Raw genomic sequence first — 13430 nt, 5'->3', positions numbered from 1 at the left:
ATCAAAACCCTAGCAATTTCACAAGAAAAATACATGGGATTATCGACATACACGCAACCATGCATGAGACTTGCTAACCTTGCTTCTTGATGCTTCTCGTGTTTAGGTTTGCTCTGATACCAACTATAAGATCCCTCTAAGATCTCCCTAAACACAAGCAACAAGATTAGTACTATACATAAGGGGTGCAAGCTCACCTCCCAACTCTACGTTTGCAACTGCAAACCACCCCCAAGCCTCACTCCCATCTGCCGGGTCCGTGGCGGGAGTCTCAAGTCTAGGTCCAAATGCATTGTCAACAACTATCAACTATATCAATAATAAACCCACAAGTCACTTGTGTAGTAACTACCATTGTTATAAATAAATAGCTAGTAACTATGGTTTTACTAATAATCCACGTGAGCCTACTTTCCCTAATCCCAAGCTCCCCTTACCTTGCCGAATCTGACCACTAATCCCATTAGGTACATAACAAGGGGAGATAATCAAACTAGTATGTAAAAGCACTAAGACAACAAGTGGAAAATAGAGATGGATATGGTGTGGTCCTGAATGGCAACATATGTAGAACAAAGAAGAGCAAAAGCACACCTTTGATCCTATTATTTAGCTCCCTTGATTTTCTTTGCAGTTACTTCAAACCTCTTTAATGGATGCCTTAGATCTCTTATTATTAGTGCTTTGACCTTTTAAAAGCATTTTGACCCTCTCTAAATCCCTGGACTCCTTCAATTTTTCTTCCAAGATTTTGCCTTCAAAAGTGTAACTGGCTTCATACTACGTGTTTTCTCGCTTGTATACATTACCAAATAGTGATGCATTGACATCATTGGGGTCAAGTAATCAAGTACAAAATCTCTTATTATTAGTGCTTTGACCTTTTAAAAGCATTTTGACCCTCTCTAAATCCCTGGACTCCTTCAATTTTTCTTCCAAGATTTTGCCTTCAAAAGTGTAACTGGCTTCATACTACGTGGTTTCTCGCTTGTATACATTACCAAATAGTGATGCATTGACATCATTGGGGTCAAGTAATCAAGTACAAAACATCAATTTTTATGTATGTGCACTACCTCTATTACACTAACAACATCAAGGATCAATTAATCAAAAGTACAAATCAATAATTTTTTGTTTATGGATATACTCCACTTATGGTAGTTGAGTAAATAATAAACATAGCCATAGACCTTCTACATTATTCACTATTGATGGTAGTCCATGTGGGTAGTAGATTGTTATTCAAAAGTATTTTTAGCTAGTCAAATGTGGTGTTAAATTGTAAATCTTTCTAATTCTTTGAAAATAATAAAATTTACTTGCTAACAATAACTTGGCAAATAGTATACATGTGCATACAACCTACATACCACCAGCTTGTTGTCCAGGTGAGCAAGTACAACACGGGATGCATGTCAACATAATAGTCATCTAAAGCAAGCAGGTTACTACAATATTGAAGTCTACGTATAGTTGCATAAGTGATGCCTGTTCAAAAAATTTCAGCATTATCTCCTTGGCCACCATATCTAACATGTTTCCAAAAGGATAGGCATTCCGTGTTCAGGTTGCAAAGTTATCACATCAATTGGGGAGTGCTTGTAACCAGGGGAAAGACGGAACCGAAACCGCTGCAAGACCATGCAAAGAGCAATCTTGGCCTCTATCATAGCAAAGTTCTGGCCCACACAGTTCCGAGGGCCCGTTGAGAAAGGTAGATAAGCCATTGGATGTTTGCATGCCTTTAAAACACCGTCTGCAAAGCGCTCAGGATCGAAATCATGGGCATTTGGACCCCAAAATGTGGGATCAACATGCAAGGAAAGAATGGGGACCAACAAGGTGGTACCCCCTGGTATTAGAGTACCACCAAGTTTCACATCCTTTGATGTCTCTCTTAAAATTGCGGGGACCGGAGGGTACAATCGCAACGATTCGTACAAAACCATGCCAACCTATCATAGTTGTTTCAGTTGTGTTAGCATAGACACATGCATGCACACAAATAACAGTAAGAAGGCTGACTGATACTTACAAAACCATGCCAACCTATCATAGTTGTTTCAGTTGTGTTAGCATAACACATGCATGCACACAAAACCATGCCAACCTATCATAGCTGTTTCAGCTGTGTTAGCATAGACACATGCATGCACACAAAACCATGCCAACCTATCATAGATTTTTCAGTTGTGTTAGCACAGACACATGCATGCACACAAAACCATGCCAACCTATCATAGTTGTTTCAGCTGTGTTAGCATAGACACATGCATGCACACAAATAACAGTAAGAAGGCTGACTGAAACTTACAATTTTCAACTGGTTCAAAGCTTCTGCATCTGGATGGGAAGTGCCAAAAAGGTTGACGACTTCTTCTCGAGCCCGCTCTTGCCATTCAGGATGAACAGCAAGAAGCATAACTGTCCAGGTTAGCAACGCGGATGTTGTCTCATGACCAGCAAAGAAGAATGTTTTGCACTCATCGATGATGTCTTGCAAACTCATTTTGAAATCCTTTTGATTTCCTTGCAATTCCTCCTTGTAGGCAGACATCATCAGTCCCAACAAATCATCTCCATGAAGGTCATTTCTGCCCACTTTGGAAGAGTCCGACCGCTTACGAATGATGCCCTCCAGTATTGTCGTGATCTGCTTAGACAATCTCCAACGCTGGCGATTGGATGGTGTGGGTATAAACCTGGAAGACATCCGTCTTTGTGAGGCAAAATCTTAACTAACAATCATATCCCAGCTTCCCAATCAACCTTACCAACACCGTCAAAAACAAGCATAAAAGCATGGGTTGGTCACTCAGGAAGGAAAGGCCACATCACATTTTTACTTGGCCTTTGGAAAATACTACCCTTGTTGCAAATCATTTAACTTGACATTTAATCTTTAGCAATGAAATGGTATTATTCACCTCTTTCAAGTAAAAATTTTGTCATGAGTACTTAAATGCGATTAACCTTATGTCACATGCGCACCCAGTTGGTGTACACGTGGCATGGCATTCCTGGCATTCATGAGCATTAAGCAAGCATATTAGACAGCACATGTGCAAGGGCTTGGACCAGTTGGTAGCAGGGGAACAAGTCAGAAGCAGATGACCCAGTCGGCAGCCTCTCTAGCGCATTTATGAGCATGTGTGCAAGTCGGTGGCTTTATGGGCCAGTCCGACTGCAATTCAGAAACCGACCCAGCCCTGATGTACCTATTTAAGCAGCAGTCACATCTTCATTTCATATATCTCATTAGTGCTCAAGCAAAGTGTTCCTCAGCCATCAAAGACCAGCAGGAGCAGTCACAGGCAGCAATGAAGAACTACTCAGTCATGGACTTCAGCCCTTGTTCACAGGAGAAGCTTCATCAGTCAGTTCAAGCAACAGTCAGTTAGAAGCATCCAGTCAGAAGCCTTCAAGCATGTAGTTCCACCACCGGCATTCTGCACCAGATTTCTCCACAGATCTTTCCAAATCTTTGTTGTAATCTTTATTCATTTAATATAGTTGCATTGCATTGCATTGAACTATATTCTTGTCTATTTCTTAAGTGCATTGAACTATATTCTTGTCTATTTCTTAAGTGCAGTTAAGTTAGACTAGGGTTGTTTTACTACAATCAAACTCTTCACATGTCACACCTTAAGTAATTAAGTAACTGTCATGTGCACAGTGTGTATCTACCATGTGCTATACGCATGCAAGACTAGTTTCGAGGCTTGGGGAAGCTTGGAACTAGGCAGGCTGATTGACGAGCTGAGTTAGGGAAATACTAACCGGCGGGCACCCAAGTATGGACAGGCGGGCGGCCAAGTGTGGACGCCCGATGACCGGCCAAGAGCCTATAAAAGGGTGGCCAAGGTTAGTTATTGTGATATAGAGAGTCTCGCGAGTTTGTGAGAGCTCTATGGTCTTGGAGCGTGGACCTAGTGCAGATGTGCACCTGCTTTACGCAACCGAGGCCGGCAGCAGTCTCGAGGCCCGCAAGGGCAGCTTCGTGGTGGTATGGGACGTCACGAGAAGGAGATTGGTCGGTACGTCATCCTAGTTAGCTCAGCTCGTGGCTCGGTGGGGACAGCCAAGACTGTGGGCTTGCCCACGGCTGTCATGGTTGGGAGGTGAGTCAGGCCTGCACCCCCTTTGTTGTTTGTTTGTTCGTTTGTTTGCAGGATTCGAGTTTCGAACCAAGATCGATCACGAGGGGATCCGTGGGGATTTGACAGTGGTATCAGAGCATACCTTGTGAACGAGCAAGTCAGTAGGTAGAGAAGAAGAGGTCGAAGAACGGTATGTGTTAAAAAGCTTGCTGTTTTTTCTGTGCATACTGCAGTTTTCAAATTTAGTATGTGTTTTTTCTTCATCAAAGAGACCCATGATGATGGGAGATGGTAGTGTAGTAAGGGTTGTTGCTTTGCAAAGAAGAGAGAGAGTTGTTGGTGCAGTCGCATGAACTGCAGGAAGAGAAAACAGAAAAAAGAACGTTTGCTTTTTCCTTGAACAAGAGAGAGAAAGCGAGAGTATTGCTAGTCGACGCGTTGCTGGCGGGTGTGCGTACTGGTCGAAAGGGGCCCTGTTGGTAGGCGCCTAAGGCTGTTTAGGCAGGTGCGTAGCCAGCCAGGCCGCGCCCAGGCCAGGCCTGCGTAACCAGCCAGGCAGCGCCCAGGCCTGGCCTGGCCATATGGCCACGCCTACATGGGACTGTCTCGCAGGCGATGGTTGGTGAGAACACACTGGCGGAAGCGTAGCTGACGATGGCAGCCGACGGCAGGCTGGCGTGGTGCCGGCAGGAGAGCTAGCGAAAGCAGCTATGCAGGTGACGTCAGCAGCAGCACACCGGCGGGTTATTCCAAGAGGAGAGAAAAAAAAACAAGGAAAGCACGTTTTTTTTCGCTTTCGTTTTTTTTTGGAATTTAAAATTTTCTAAGTTTTAAAAGAAGCCTCCTCCAAGGTTTCCAAGGTGTTTTATTTTTTTAAAGACAATAGAATATATATATCCATATATATATATATATATATATTTATTCAAGAAAAAAAAAACACAAAAGCTAAAGCAAAAGCTAAGCCTAGCTTTTGGAGATTTTTGGCTTTTGGAAAACCTTTATAAACCCCTCAAGTGGGCTTCTTGCCACACATCTCTCAAGTTCTCAAGTTCTCAAGCTCTCAAGCTCTCAAGTTCCCGTGCACTCTTGTTGTGCAAAGATCGAATTTTCTCTCCACGAACCCTCTTCACGATGTCGACCCAAGAATCGGAGTTGGCGCCCCTTGTCGAACGCGAAGGCTTGCCGGCTACGGAAGGTACCGATGCCGATCTTTTTGACGATTTTGTGTCAAAATCAGATTTCCAAGAGTTCAAAGTAGCTCTCGAAGCTTCTTCGACGAAACGTCAGGCACAAATCGCAGCCCAGATGCAAGCTTTGCAGAACTCCATCGCTCTCTTGACCACTACCCTCTCTACTTTCTCGGGTATGGATACCTTGGCTTCAGCTTTAGGCCCCAACATTACTCCAGAACCGTTCGGGGGCGAGTAAAAGCAGCGAACCAACGACTTGGGCACAATTCGAAGACGTTTTTAAGAAAGAATTCCTCAAGAAAGAGGATGATTACGATGTTGTTGCCCGGTTTACAGCTTTGACCATGACCTCGCAGCACTTCACTTATGAGGTCTACCTCCAGAAGTTTCGTGACTTGCAGATGAAAGCTACAAAGATGGATCCCACTACTCTTTTGGGGTTTTTCGTAGCTGGTTTACCAGACTCGTACCGATTACAGGTTAAAAATAACAAATGTAAAACTTTGGACGAGGCCATTCATTCAGCTCGTATCTATGATGATACGATGGTCTCTTCCAAATCGAAACCCGTTACCGAGCAGGGGAACAAGCATAAAAGGAAGTTCTCCGCACCTATGGCTAACACGACAGAGGGAAAGTCTTCGGACCAACCTTCGAAGAGTTCCAGTTCGACACCAGCGAAGAAGAAACGACTCCTTAGGGCTTTGAAGCTCAAGAAGGAAGGACGTTGTTTTATCTGCGAAGAAAAAGGACACATGCGTAACGAGTGCCCGAAGCAAAAGGGTACCAAGTCAAACGCAGGACCCAAGCCAAAGGCAGCTAACCAATTGTCTTTGACAGGTACGTCAATTACTGTACTTTCTCGCCCTAGTACTTGTTCTGATTGTCTGTTCAATTCTAAGGTATTTCGCATGCATGATCTTCTCCGAGTTTATAGAGAAGTGAAGGGCCATAAGATTCACATTCTTTTAGACCCTGGCAGTTCGCATAACTTTGTTAACTACAAACTTGTGCAGAAATTGAGTCTTGATACGACACTCAGCGACCATACCTATGAGGTACACCTACCTGCGAGAAGGCAAGTTTGGGATCGCAAGGTGGAGATGCTTCCAATCCAGATTCAGGACTACAAAGACACTCTGGAATGCTATGTTATGCATCTGGAAAATGTAGACTTGTTATTAGGGATTGAGTGGTTTAAGACTCTTGAAGTCCAGATAGATTGGTCTCGTCATATTTTATCTTTTCAGCATAGGGACACCCAGTATAGTATTTTAGGTGATTGTATTCATCCCTCTCAGGGACCTCTTGTAAATACTCCATTGTGTATTGATTCCACTTTCTTATTTTCTCATCCCTTAAGTGTGTTTGAAAGCAAAGAATTACAGAAGATACTTGATTCATTTCAAGATGTATTTCCTAAGGAATTGCCATCGGCTTTACCACCTGAACGGGCAGTAGATCATCGTATTGACTTGATCCCTGGTGCTCATCCTGTGAGTATTCCACCTTATAGGATGAGCCAAGCTGAGGAAGATGAGTTGGCTAAACAACTCGAAGATTATTTGAGGATGGGCCAGATCCGTCCAAGTAAATCACCTTGGGGTGCACCTGTGTTGCTTAGGAGAAAGAAGGACAATACCTGGAGAATGTGTATAGATTACAAGAGATTGAACAAGCTGACCATTAAGAACCGTTATCCTCTCCCTAGATCAGATGACCTGATTGACCGGTAGCAGGAGCGAAATATTTCACGAAGATAGATTTTACGTACTGGCTATCACCAGATACGTATTCATGAAAGGCATGTCGAGAGAACCGCCTTTCGAACTAGGTATGGCTATTATGAGTTTCTCGTATTACCTTTTGGGTTAACCAATGCTCCAGCCACTTTCCAGCAAATGATGAACGATCTTTTTCGTGAACATTTGGGGAAATTTGTGGTGGTGTTCCTGGGTGATATTTTGATTTATAGTCGTACTCTTGAGGATCATGTCAGACACCTCACGATTGTCTTATCTATTTTAAGACAGAATCGACTATATGCTAATTTAAGTAAATGTGAGTTCTTTATGACCGACATCATTTACTTGGGACACAAGATCACTAGAGATGGATTGAGCATTGACTATGACCGAGTTCATAAGGTTTTGGACTGGCCTATACCGCAAACAGTGAAACAACTTCGTTCTTTTCTCGGTTTTGTTGTTTTTCTTCGGAAATCTGTACGGGAGTACTCTCAGCTCACACTACCGATGACCGACTTATTGAAAGGTCGTGGACGTAAGTCAAATCAGCCTATCACTTGGAATAACGATTTGGATATGGCCTTCAGACTTTTGAAAGATAAAGTCAAGGAAGCACCTATCTTAGCATTGCCTGATCCTAGTCGGCCTTATGTTCTTGAAACTGATGCCAGTGACTATGCTATCGAGGCTGCTTTATTTCAAGATGGTAGACCAGTTGCTTTTGAAAGTAAAAAGCTAGACGACACTCAATCTCGTTGGCCAACCCTTGAGAAGAAGCTTTATGCTGTGATTCATGCTCTCAAGGTTTGGAGACATTATTTATATGGCTCCAAGTTTGTGGTATTGACTGATCATCAGTCAATCAAGTATGTGTGTGATGCGGATGATTTGAGAGGAAGGAAAGCTCGTTGGGCAGAGTTAATGCAAGATTTTGATTTTGAGATCCGTTATCGGAAAGGGTCCATGAATAGTATTGCAGATACGCTTAGTCGAATTAGAGAGGTGAATACTTTGTCGTTCACCAAGATTTCTACTGACTTGTTTCAGTCATTGAGAGGGCTTTGCAGGACTGATAGTTATTTTGGTCCATTTTGGCAGAAGATCCAAGACGGGAGCTCATTGATTGACCAAGACTCAATGACTGAGCAGTCTACCATTCAGGCTGCAGGAGGCCAGTGGATGATTCGGAATGGTTTACTATTCCGTAATGACAAAATGTGTACCACAGAACCCGGACATTAGGTCCAAGATTCTGAGGGAGTGTCATGACGCCCCTTCTGCTGGACACCCTGGGGTACACAGGACACTATCATTAGTGAAACACACTTTTTATTGGCCGAAGATGAAAGGGTATGTAGAAGATTATGTTCTTAAGTGTCAGATTTGTCAGGCAAATAAAGTTGAACGCTTTAGACAGGCTGGGGTGTTGCATCCTTTGCAAATCCCACGTAATAAATGGGAAAGTATTTCCATGGATTTTATTACCGGATTGCCAAGAACACATCAAGGCCACGATTCTATTTGGGTTGTGGTAGATCGCTTGACAAGAATGGCTAGATTTTTACCGACCCGGAAAACTATTACAGCTACGCAATTAGCTCGGCAGTTTATCGAGCAATTGTTTAGACTGTACGGGTTACCGCAGCACATAGTCAGTGACAGGGACTAGTTTACGAGTGATTTTTGGAAACTTGTTTTTGAGAAGTTGGAAATAACTTTGAATTTGAGTTCCTCTGATCATCCTCAATCTGATGGCCAGATTGAAAGAGTGAATCAGATTTTGGAGGATATGCTTCGAGCATATGTATCCAAAAGACAGAGTTCATGGGAGGATTATCTTCCTATGTTAGAATTTGCATTTAACAGTACTAAGCATACGAGTACAGGGTTTAGTCCTTTCATGCTTATGTATGGTTTTCAACCTAGATCACCTGTTACAGTAGGATTCTCAGGACTTCAGCATGATGCAGCACGTAATTTTTTGCAAGATATGCAAGAAATGTTGCAAGTTGCGAAGGAATCTATAAGAAGTGCTCAAGACCGAGATAGGTTTTATTCTAATAGACATCATTCACCTAGAGAGTTCTCTGAAGGAACGATGGTGTATTTCCAAGTTCCGAAAGATTCCGAGACTTTACGGACAGGTAGATCTCCGAAATTATCCCCTAGATACTATGGACCATTTCATGTTACACGACGGATTGGTTCAGTTGCATATGAATTGGATTTGCCTTCTCATGTGAAAGTTCATCCTGTATTTCATGTCAGTAGACTTAAGGAAGTACTGGGTGGAGCAGATCAGTTAGTTACTCCTCAAGAAATTATAGATGTCGAGGACATGACATTTGTTCCGCACGAACCTGAAAAGATTCTTGGATTTCGTGAACGAAGATTGCGTAATACGCTTATCACGGAATACAAGATCAAGTGGAAGGATCGTGTTAAGGAGGACGCTACATGGGAGACATTGACTACTCTTCAGAGAGATTACCCTAGCTTTTTAGTGAGCTCAGGAGTGAGCTCTTAGAGGAAGGGGAGTATGTCATGTGAACAGTGTGTATCTACCGTGTGCTATACGCATGCAAGACTAGTTTCGAGGCTTGGGGAAGCTTGGAACTAGGCAGGCTGATTGACGAGCTGAGTTAGGGAAATACTAACGGGCGGGCATCCAAGTATGGACGGGCGGGCGGCCAAGTGTGGACGCCCGATGACCGGCCAAGAGCCTATAAAAGGGTGGCCAAGGTTAGTTATTGTGATATAGAGAGTCTCGCGAGTTTGTGAGAGCTCTATGGTCTTGGAGCCTGGATCTAGTGGAGACGTGCACCTGCTTTACGCAGCCAAGGCCGGCAGCAGTCTCGAGGCCCGCGAGGGCAGCTTCGTGGCGGTATGGGACGTCGCGAGGAGGAGATTGGTCGGTACGTCATCCTAGTTAGCTCAGCTCGTGGCTCGGTGGGGACAGCCAAGACTGTGGGCTTGCCCACGGCTGTCATGGTTGGGAGGTGAGCAAGCCTACACCCCCTTTGTTGTTTGTTTGTTCGTTTGTTTGCAGGATTCGAGTTTCAAACCAAGATCGATCACGAGGGGATCCGTGGGGATTTGACAGTAAGCCATTGTTTGGGATTTATTAAGTCTATGTGAACTTTCAAGTCTTCTACTATACCATGGCAAGGTACAAGTTTACAGATGCATCCAAGGGTCATAAGTGACCCGTGGATCGTTCATAATCCACAAGACATTAATATGTACATGATGTGCACCTAGTGCACCAGCACATAGAATTGTCCACACACCAAGTGCAAGTTACAAGAGAGTGACCAATTGATGCTCAAACCTTGAGAGGTGTGCCCAACGAGTCACACTTGTTAAGAGAGCAATGGATTTCTTGGAACCACCCCCGAAGTGGTCTAACTTTGTTATTAATGTTGGTTAGAACCCTTGGCTTGTAAAAAAATAAGAGTTTAAAACCCTTGGCTTATTAAGGGGCATTTGATTTAACAAGTCCTAAAAGTTGAAATGTAACACGCTTGGCTTATTAAGGGGCATTTGATTTAAAGAGTCCTAAAAGTTGAAATAAAAGTTTAAAACCCTGGCAGAGCGATAGCCTACGTCATAGTTCGTACAGTTCTTCAAGTGGTAATCTGTATGGATTCCGATCCTTGTGGTCTGTATGAATCAGTTCGTTGGAAATCGGCTTATTAAAGGCATTTGATTTAAACAGTCCTAAAAGTTGAAATGTCCAACTCTGGACCAAGGCTCCCTCTTTGTTACACGAGGCATAGGGGAAGCTTTTAATGGTGATTAAGGCATACACTAATTTGCTGATTTGGGAAGAGAGTATGGAAGAAAGAAAGAAAGTTACATTAACGTCTTCAAAAGACTCAAAGCGTCTATGAGACCAAAAGGACGTAATGGTGAAGTAAGCAAGGGATCTAAATTAGGTTTTTGAATCAGCTCAAGTTTAGGGCTGAGACGGGGCTGAAGCTTGAGTATATCATGCATGACTCAGATCTAAATGTAGATTTGTGAGAATCATTGTATGTAATCTTGTTTTGGCGAACAAGGATACCTTGTGCAGTGTTGTATGCAAAACAACAATCATTAGAATTGCATATTGCACAATACTGTCTGTGATACAGCATATGTCTCTAAGCTCCACACCCATGTGCTATGAGGAAGGGAGCCTTGATGTCTCCCTTGAATAGTTAAGATGGGGATTGTATGCTAGAGGACACTAGAGCACCAAAGTGAAGATAGATATCTCATGTTGTATGGGCTAGAGCCTAACTCTATAAACAGCTCAGAAAGGCTTGCCTAAATAGGCACACCAACCCTGCCATGATTTGCTAACTTGAAGCAGACGCGTGCACGCTATGGTATACTCGATTCTAGCAGACTCATACACAGAAATACAGCAGAATGAAAAAGGTAATCCGCAATGAAACAAACATTATAAATTCTTAGTAGGAGTGACAAGTGTTAAAAAGAACCGTTAAAAAGAACCTGCTTCCTGGAATGTAAACCGACCCCACAAGCTTCCCAAACAGTTTTTGTTGCTCATATTGCAGCTCAAAAACTCGCTTCCCTTCTGCATAGCTGCTACCAAATGCGGTATGGGAAATGATGTCAGCTGTCAAGGCTTTAAACTCTTCATGGGCATTGATCTCCTTGTGATCCCCTGCCTTTTGAAGCTGTAATTGCCATGTGTCCAGCATGCCTGTTACCAAGTTCGCAATGGTCGGAACCATAGCCTGCCATGTCAAGCCTCTTGGAGTATAAGATGAATGATTGCATCTTTTTCTGTAATTGAAAAAAATCATAATGGCATTCTTAGGCTACAAGTGAGGGTGCAAAAGTTCAGCATCACAACACCAGGTGATGTACCTTCAGCTTTTCCAAGAAAAATGCAGGATTGACTATCCTCCGGTGCTGGGCCCACTTTTCCCCGTCCAAGATCACAAGCCCATTCGCAAGCAAATCTAGCAAGTCAGGCCTACCTTTAGCTTTTTGGTAATGCCCAAACTTGTCAAATAGCACCTCTTTGTAATGCTGTGGGTCCGCGACAGTGAGCCGAGGCCGATAACCCATCCAATACAGGAAGGGATTGCCTGTATACAACCATGAAGGCAATTACAAACACACAGGAAGGGGCTGCCTGTATACAACCATGAAGACAATTACAAACACACAGGAAGGGGCTGCCTGTATACAACCATGAAGACAATTACATACATACACATACACATCCACAAATGAGAAAAGAAAAACCCTGGGGTTTTACTGGGAAAAAATTTAATGTAACCAAAGGCAATGATCTTTTCATCTAAATATGAATCCCCAGAGAGAGAGAGAGAAAAAAAAGCCCTACTGGAAATATAAAGCTGTACCCAAAAACAAGCGGGCAGGAAGGCAAGAAAGAAATGCAGAGAATTTTTTTTGAAAAGATGGCTACACTTACCATACTGTGCAGACCATGTGGTGTAGAAGGGCAAAACCCGAGGCAAGATGTGGTGGGTGGTGGGGGGCATGGGGGAGGCCCGGGCAGCCTTCTTGAGGGCTGACACCTCCGAGAGGTTTCCCACTAGGACATTGTAAGGTGGCCCTCGGATGCCTTGGGCTCTCAGGGCGCTCTGAATGCGGAGAGGCGTCCACAGAAGGACAGAGAGCACCTTGTGTAGCACCACCACAATCAAGAGGGCTGCCAGCAAAGAGAGGAAAGCTTGCGAAGATGGGGTTACTGATGCCATCGCCATGGCCACTGCACAGAATGAAGCTGCTTCCTCGTCTTCGTCTTCGTGTTGTACATAAGAACCTGGGGAAAAGTCTTCATAAGAAGGACGCAACGCGCAAAGGTGGTATTGACACTGACACTTACTGCTTTCGTGTTTGAGTACGTTACTTTTGTGGTACAATCTATACAGGATTAAGGGAGAGTGGCCCTCCCTCCACGTGGGCAAAGGAGGGGGGCCTATTTCAAAATGGCCACTCCTCCTTCAAGCGTGAGGAGGACTCAAGAGCCAAATCCCACATCTTTCAAAGCAATTTTGAATTTGAATCTAAGAAGATCTCATCTCACATCTTTCAATGAAATCTTTGTATACATGCTTACATACCTATAGATACACACACTTATATATATTATGTATGTATGTGTATCTATAGGTATGTAAGCATATATATATAAATAGTGTACATGTGTGTGTGTGTGTGAGAGAGAGAGAGAGAGAGAGATTACATGAAAGATGCATTTATTTGAGAGTGTGTACACCTCACCACTCATCCCTACCATTAAAATTTAATCTAAAATTTAATTAATTAAAATTATATATATGTGTAAATCTATTTAAGTGTGTGTGTGTGTGTGTGTGTGTGAGAGAAAGAGAGAG

General features: G+C 43.3%; 1 protein-coding gene across 1 annotated transcript; it reads right to left on the bottom strand.

Moving 5' to 3' along the window:
* Positions 1–1272: 1272 nt before the first annotated feature.
* Positions 1273–12872, bottom strand: LOC147614616 (cytochrome P450 CYP72A616-like). Its single transcript, XM_086779891.1, has 5 exons — positions 12503–12872; positions 11929–12152; positions 11548–11795; positions 2318–2705; positions 1273–1958 (listed from the first exon to the last, which is right to left on the bottom strand). The coding sequence occupies exons 1-5, from the start codon at positions 12795–12797 to the stop codon at positions 1533–1535; spliced, it is 1581 nt and encodes a 526-aa protein (XP_086636017.1). The 5' UTR covers positions 12798–12872; the 3' UTR covers positions 1273–1532.
* Positions 12873–13430: the final 558 nt, after the last annotated feature.

The sequence above is a fragment of the Cibotium barometz genome, chromosome 41, assembly GCF_041138505.1.
Source record: "Cibotium barometz isolate CiBa-2024 chromosome 41, ASM4113850v1, whole genome shotgun sequence".
NCBI classification, from domain to species: domain Eukaryota; kingdom Viridiplantae; phylum Streptophyta; class Polypodiopsida; order Cyatheales; family Cibotiaceae; genus Cibotium; species Cibotium barometz.
This window is presented reverse-complemented; position numbering and strand designations above follow the sequence as displayed.

Excerpts from the sequence above, each read along its gene's own strand:
- LOC147614616 (XM_086779891.1), bottom strand. The coding sequence starts at position 12,797 with ATGGCGATGGCATCAGTAACCCCATCTTCGCAAGCTTTCCTCTCTTTG. Across the intron at positions 12,153-12,502 it reads CACATGGTCTGCACAGTATG|GCAATCCCTTCCTGTATTGG; the intron begins GTAAGTGTAGCC and ends GGTTGTATACAG. Across the intron at positions 11,796-11,928 it reads TTTTCTTGGAAAAGCTGAAG|GCTATGGTTCCGACCATTGC; the intron begins GTACATCACCTG and ends TTGACATGGCAG.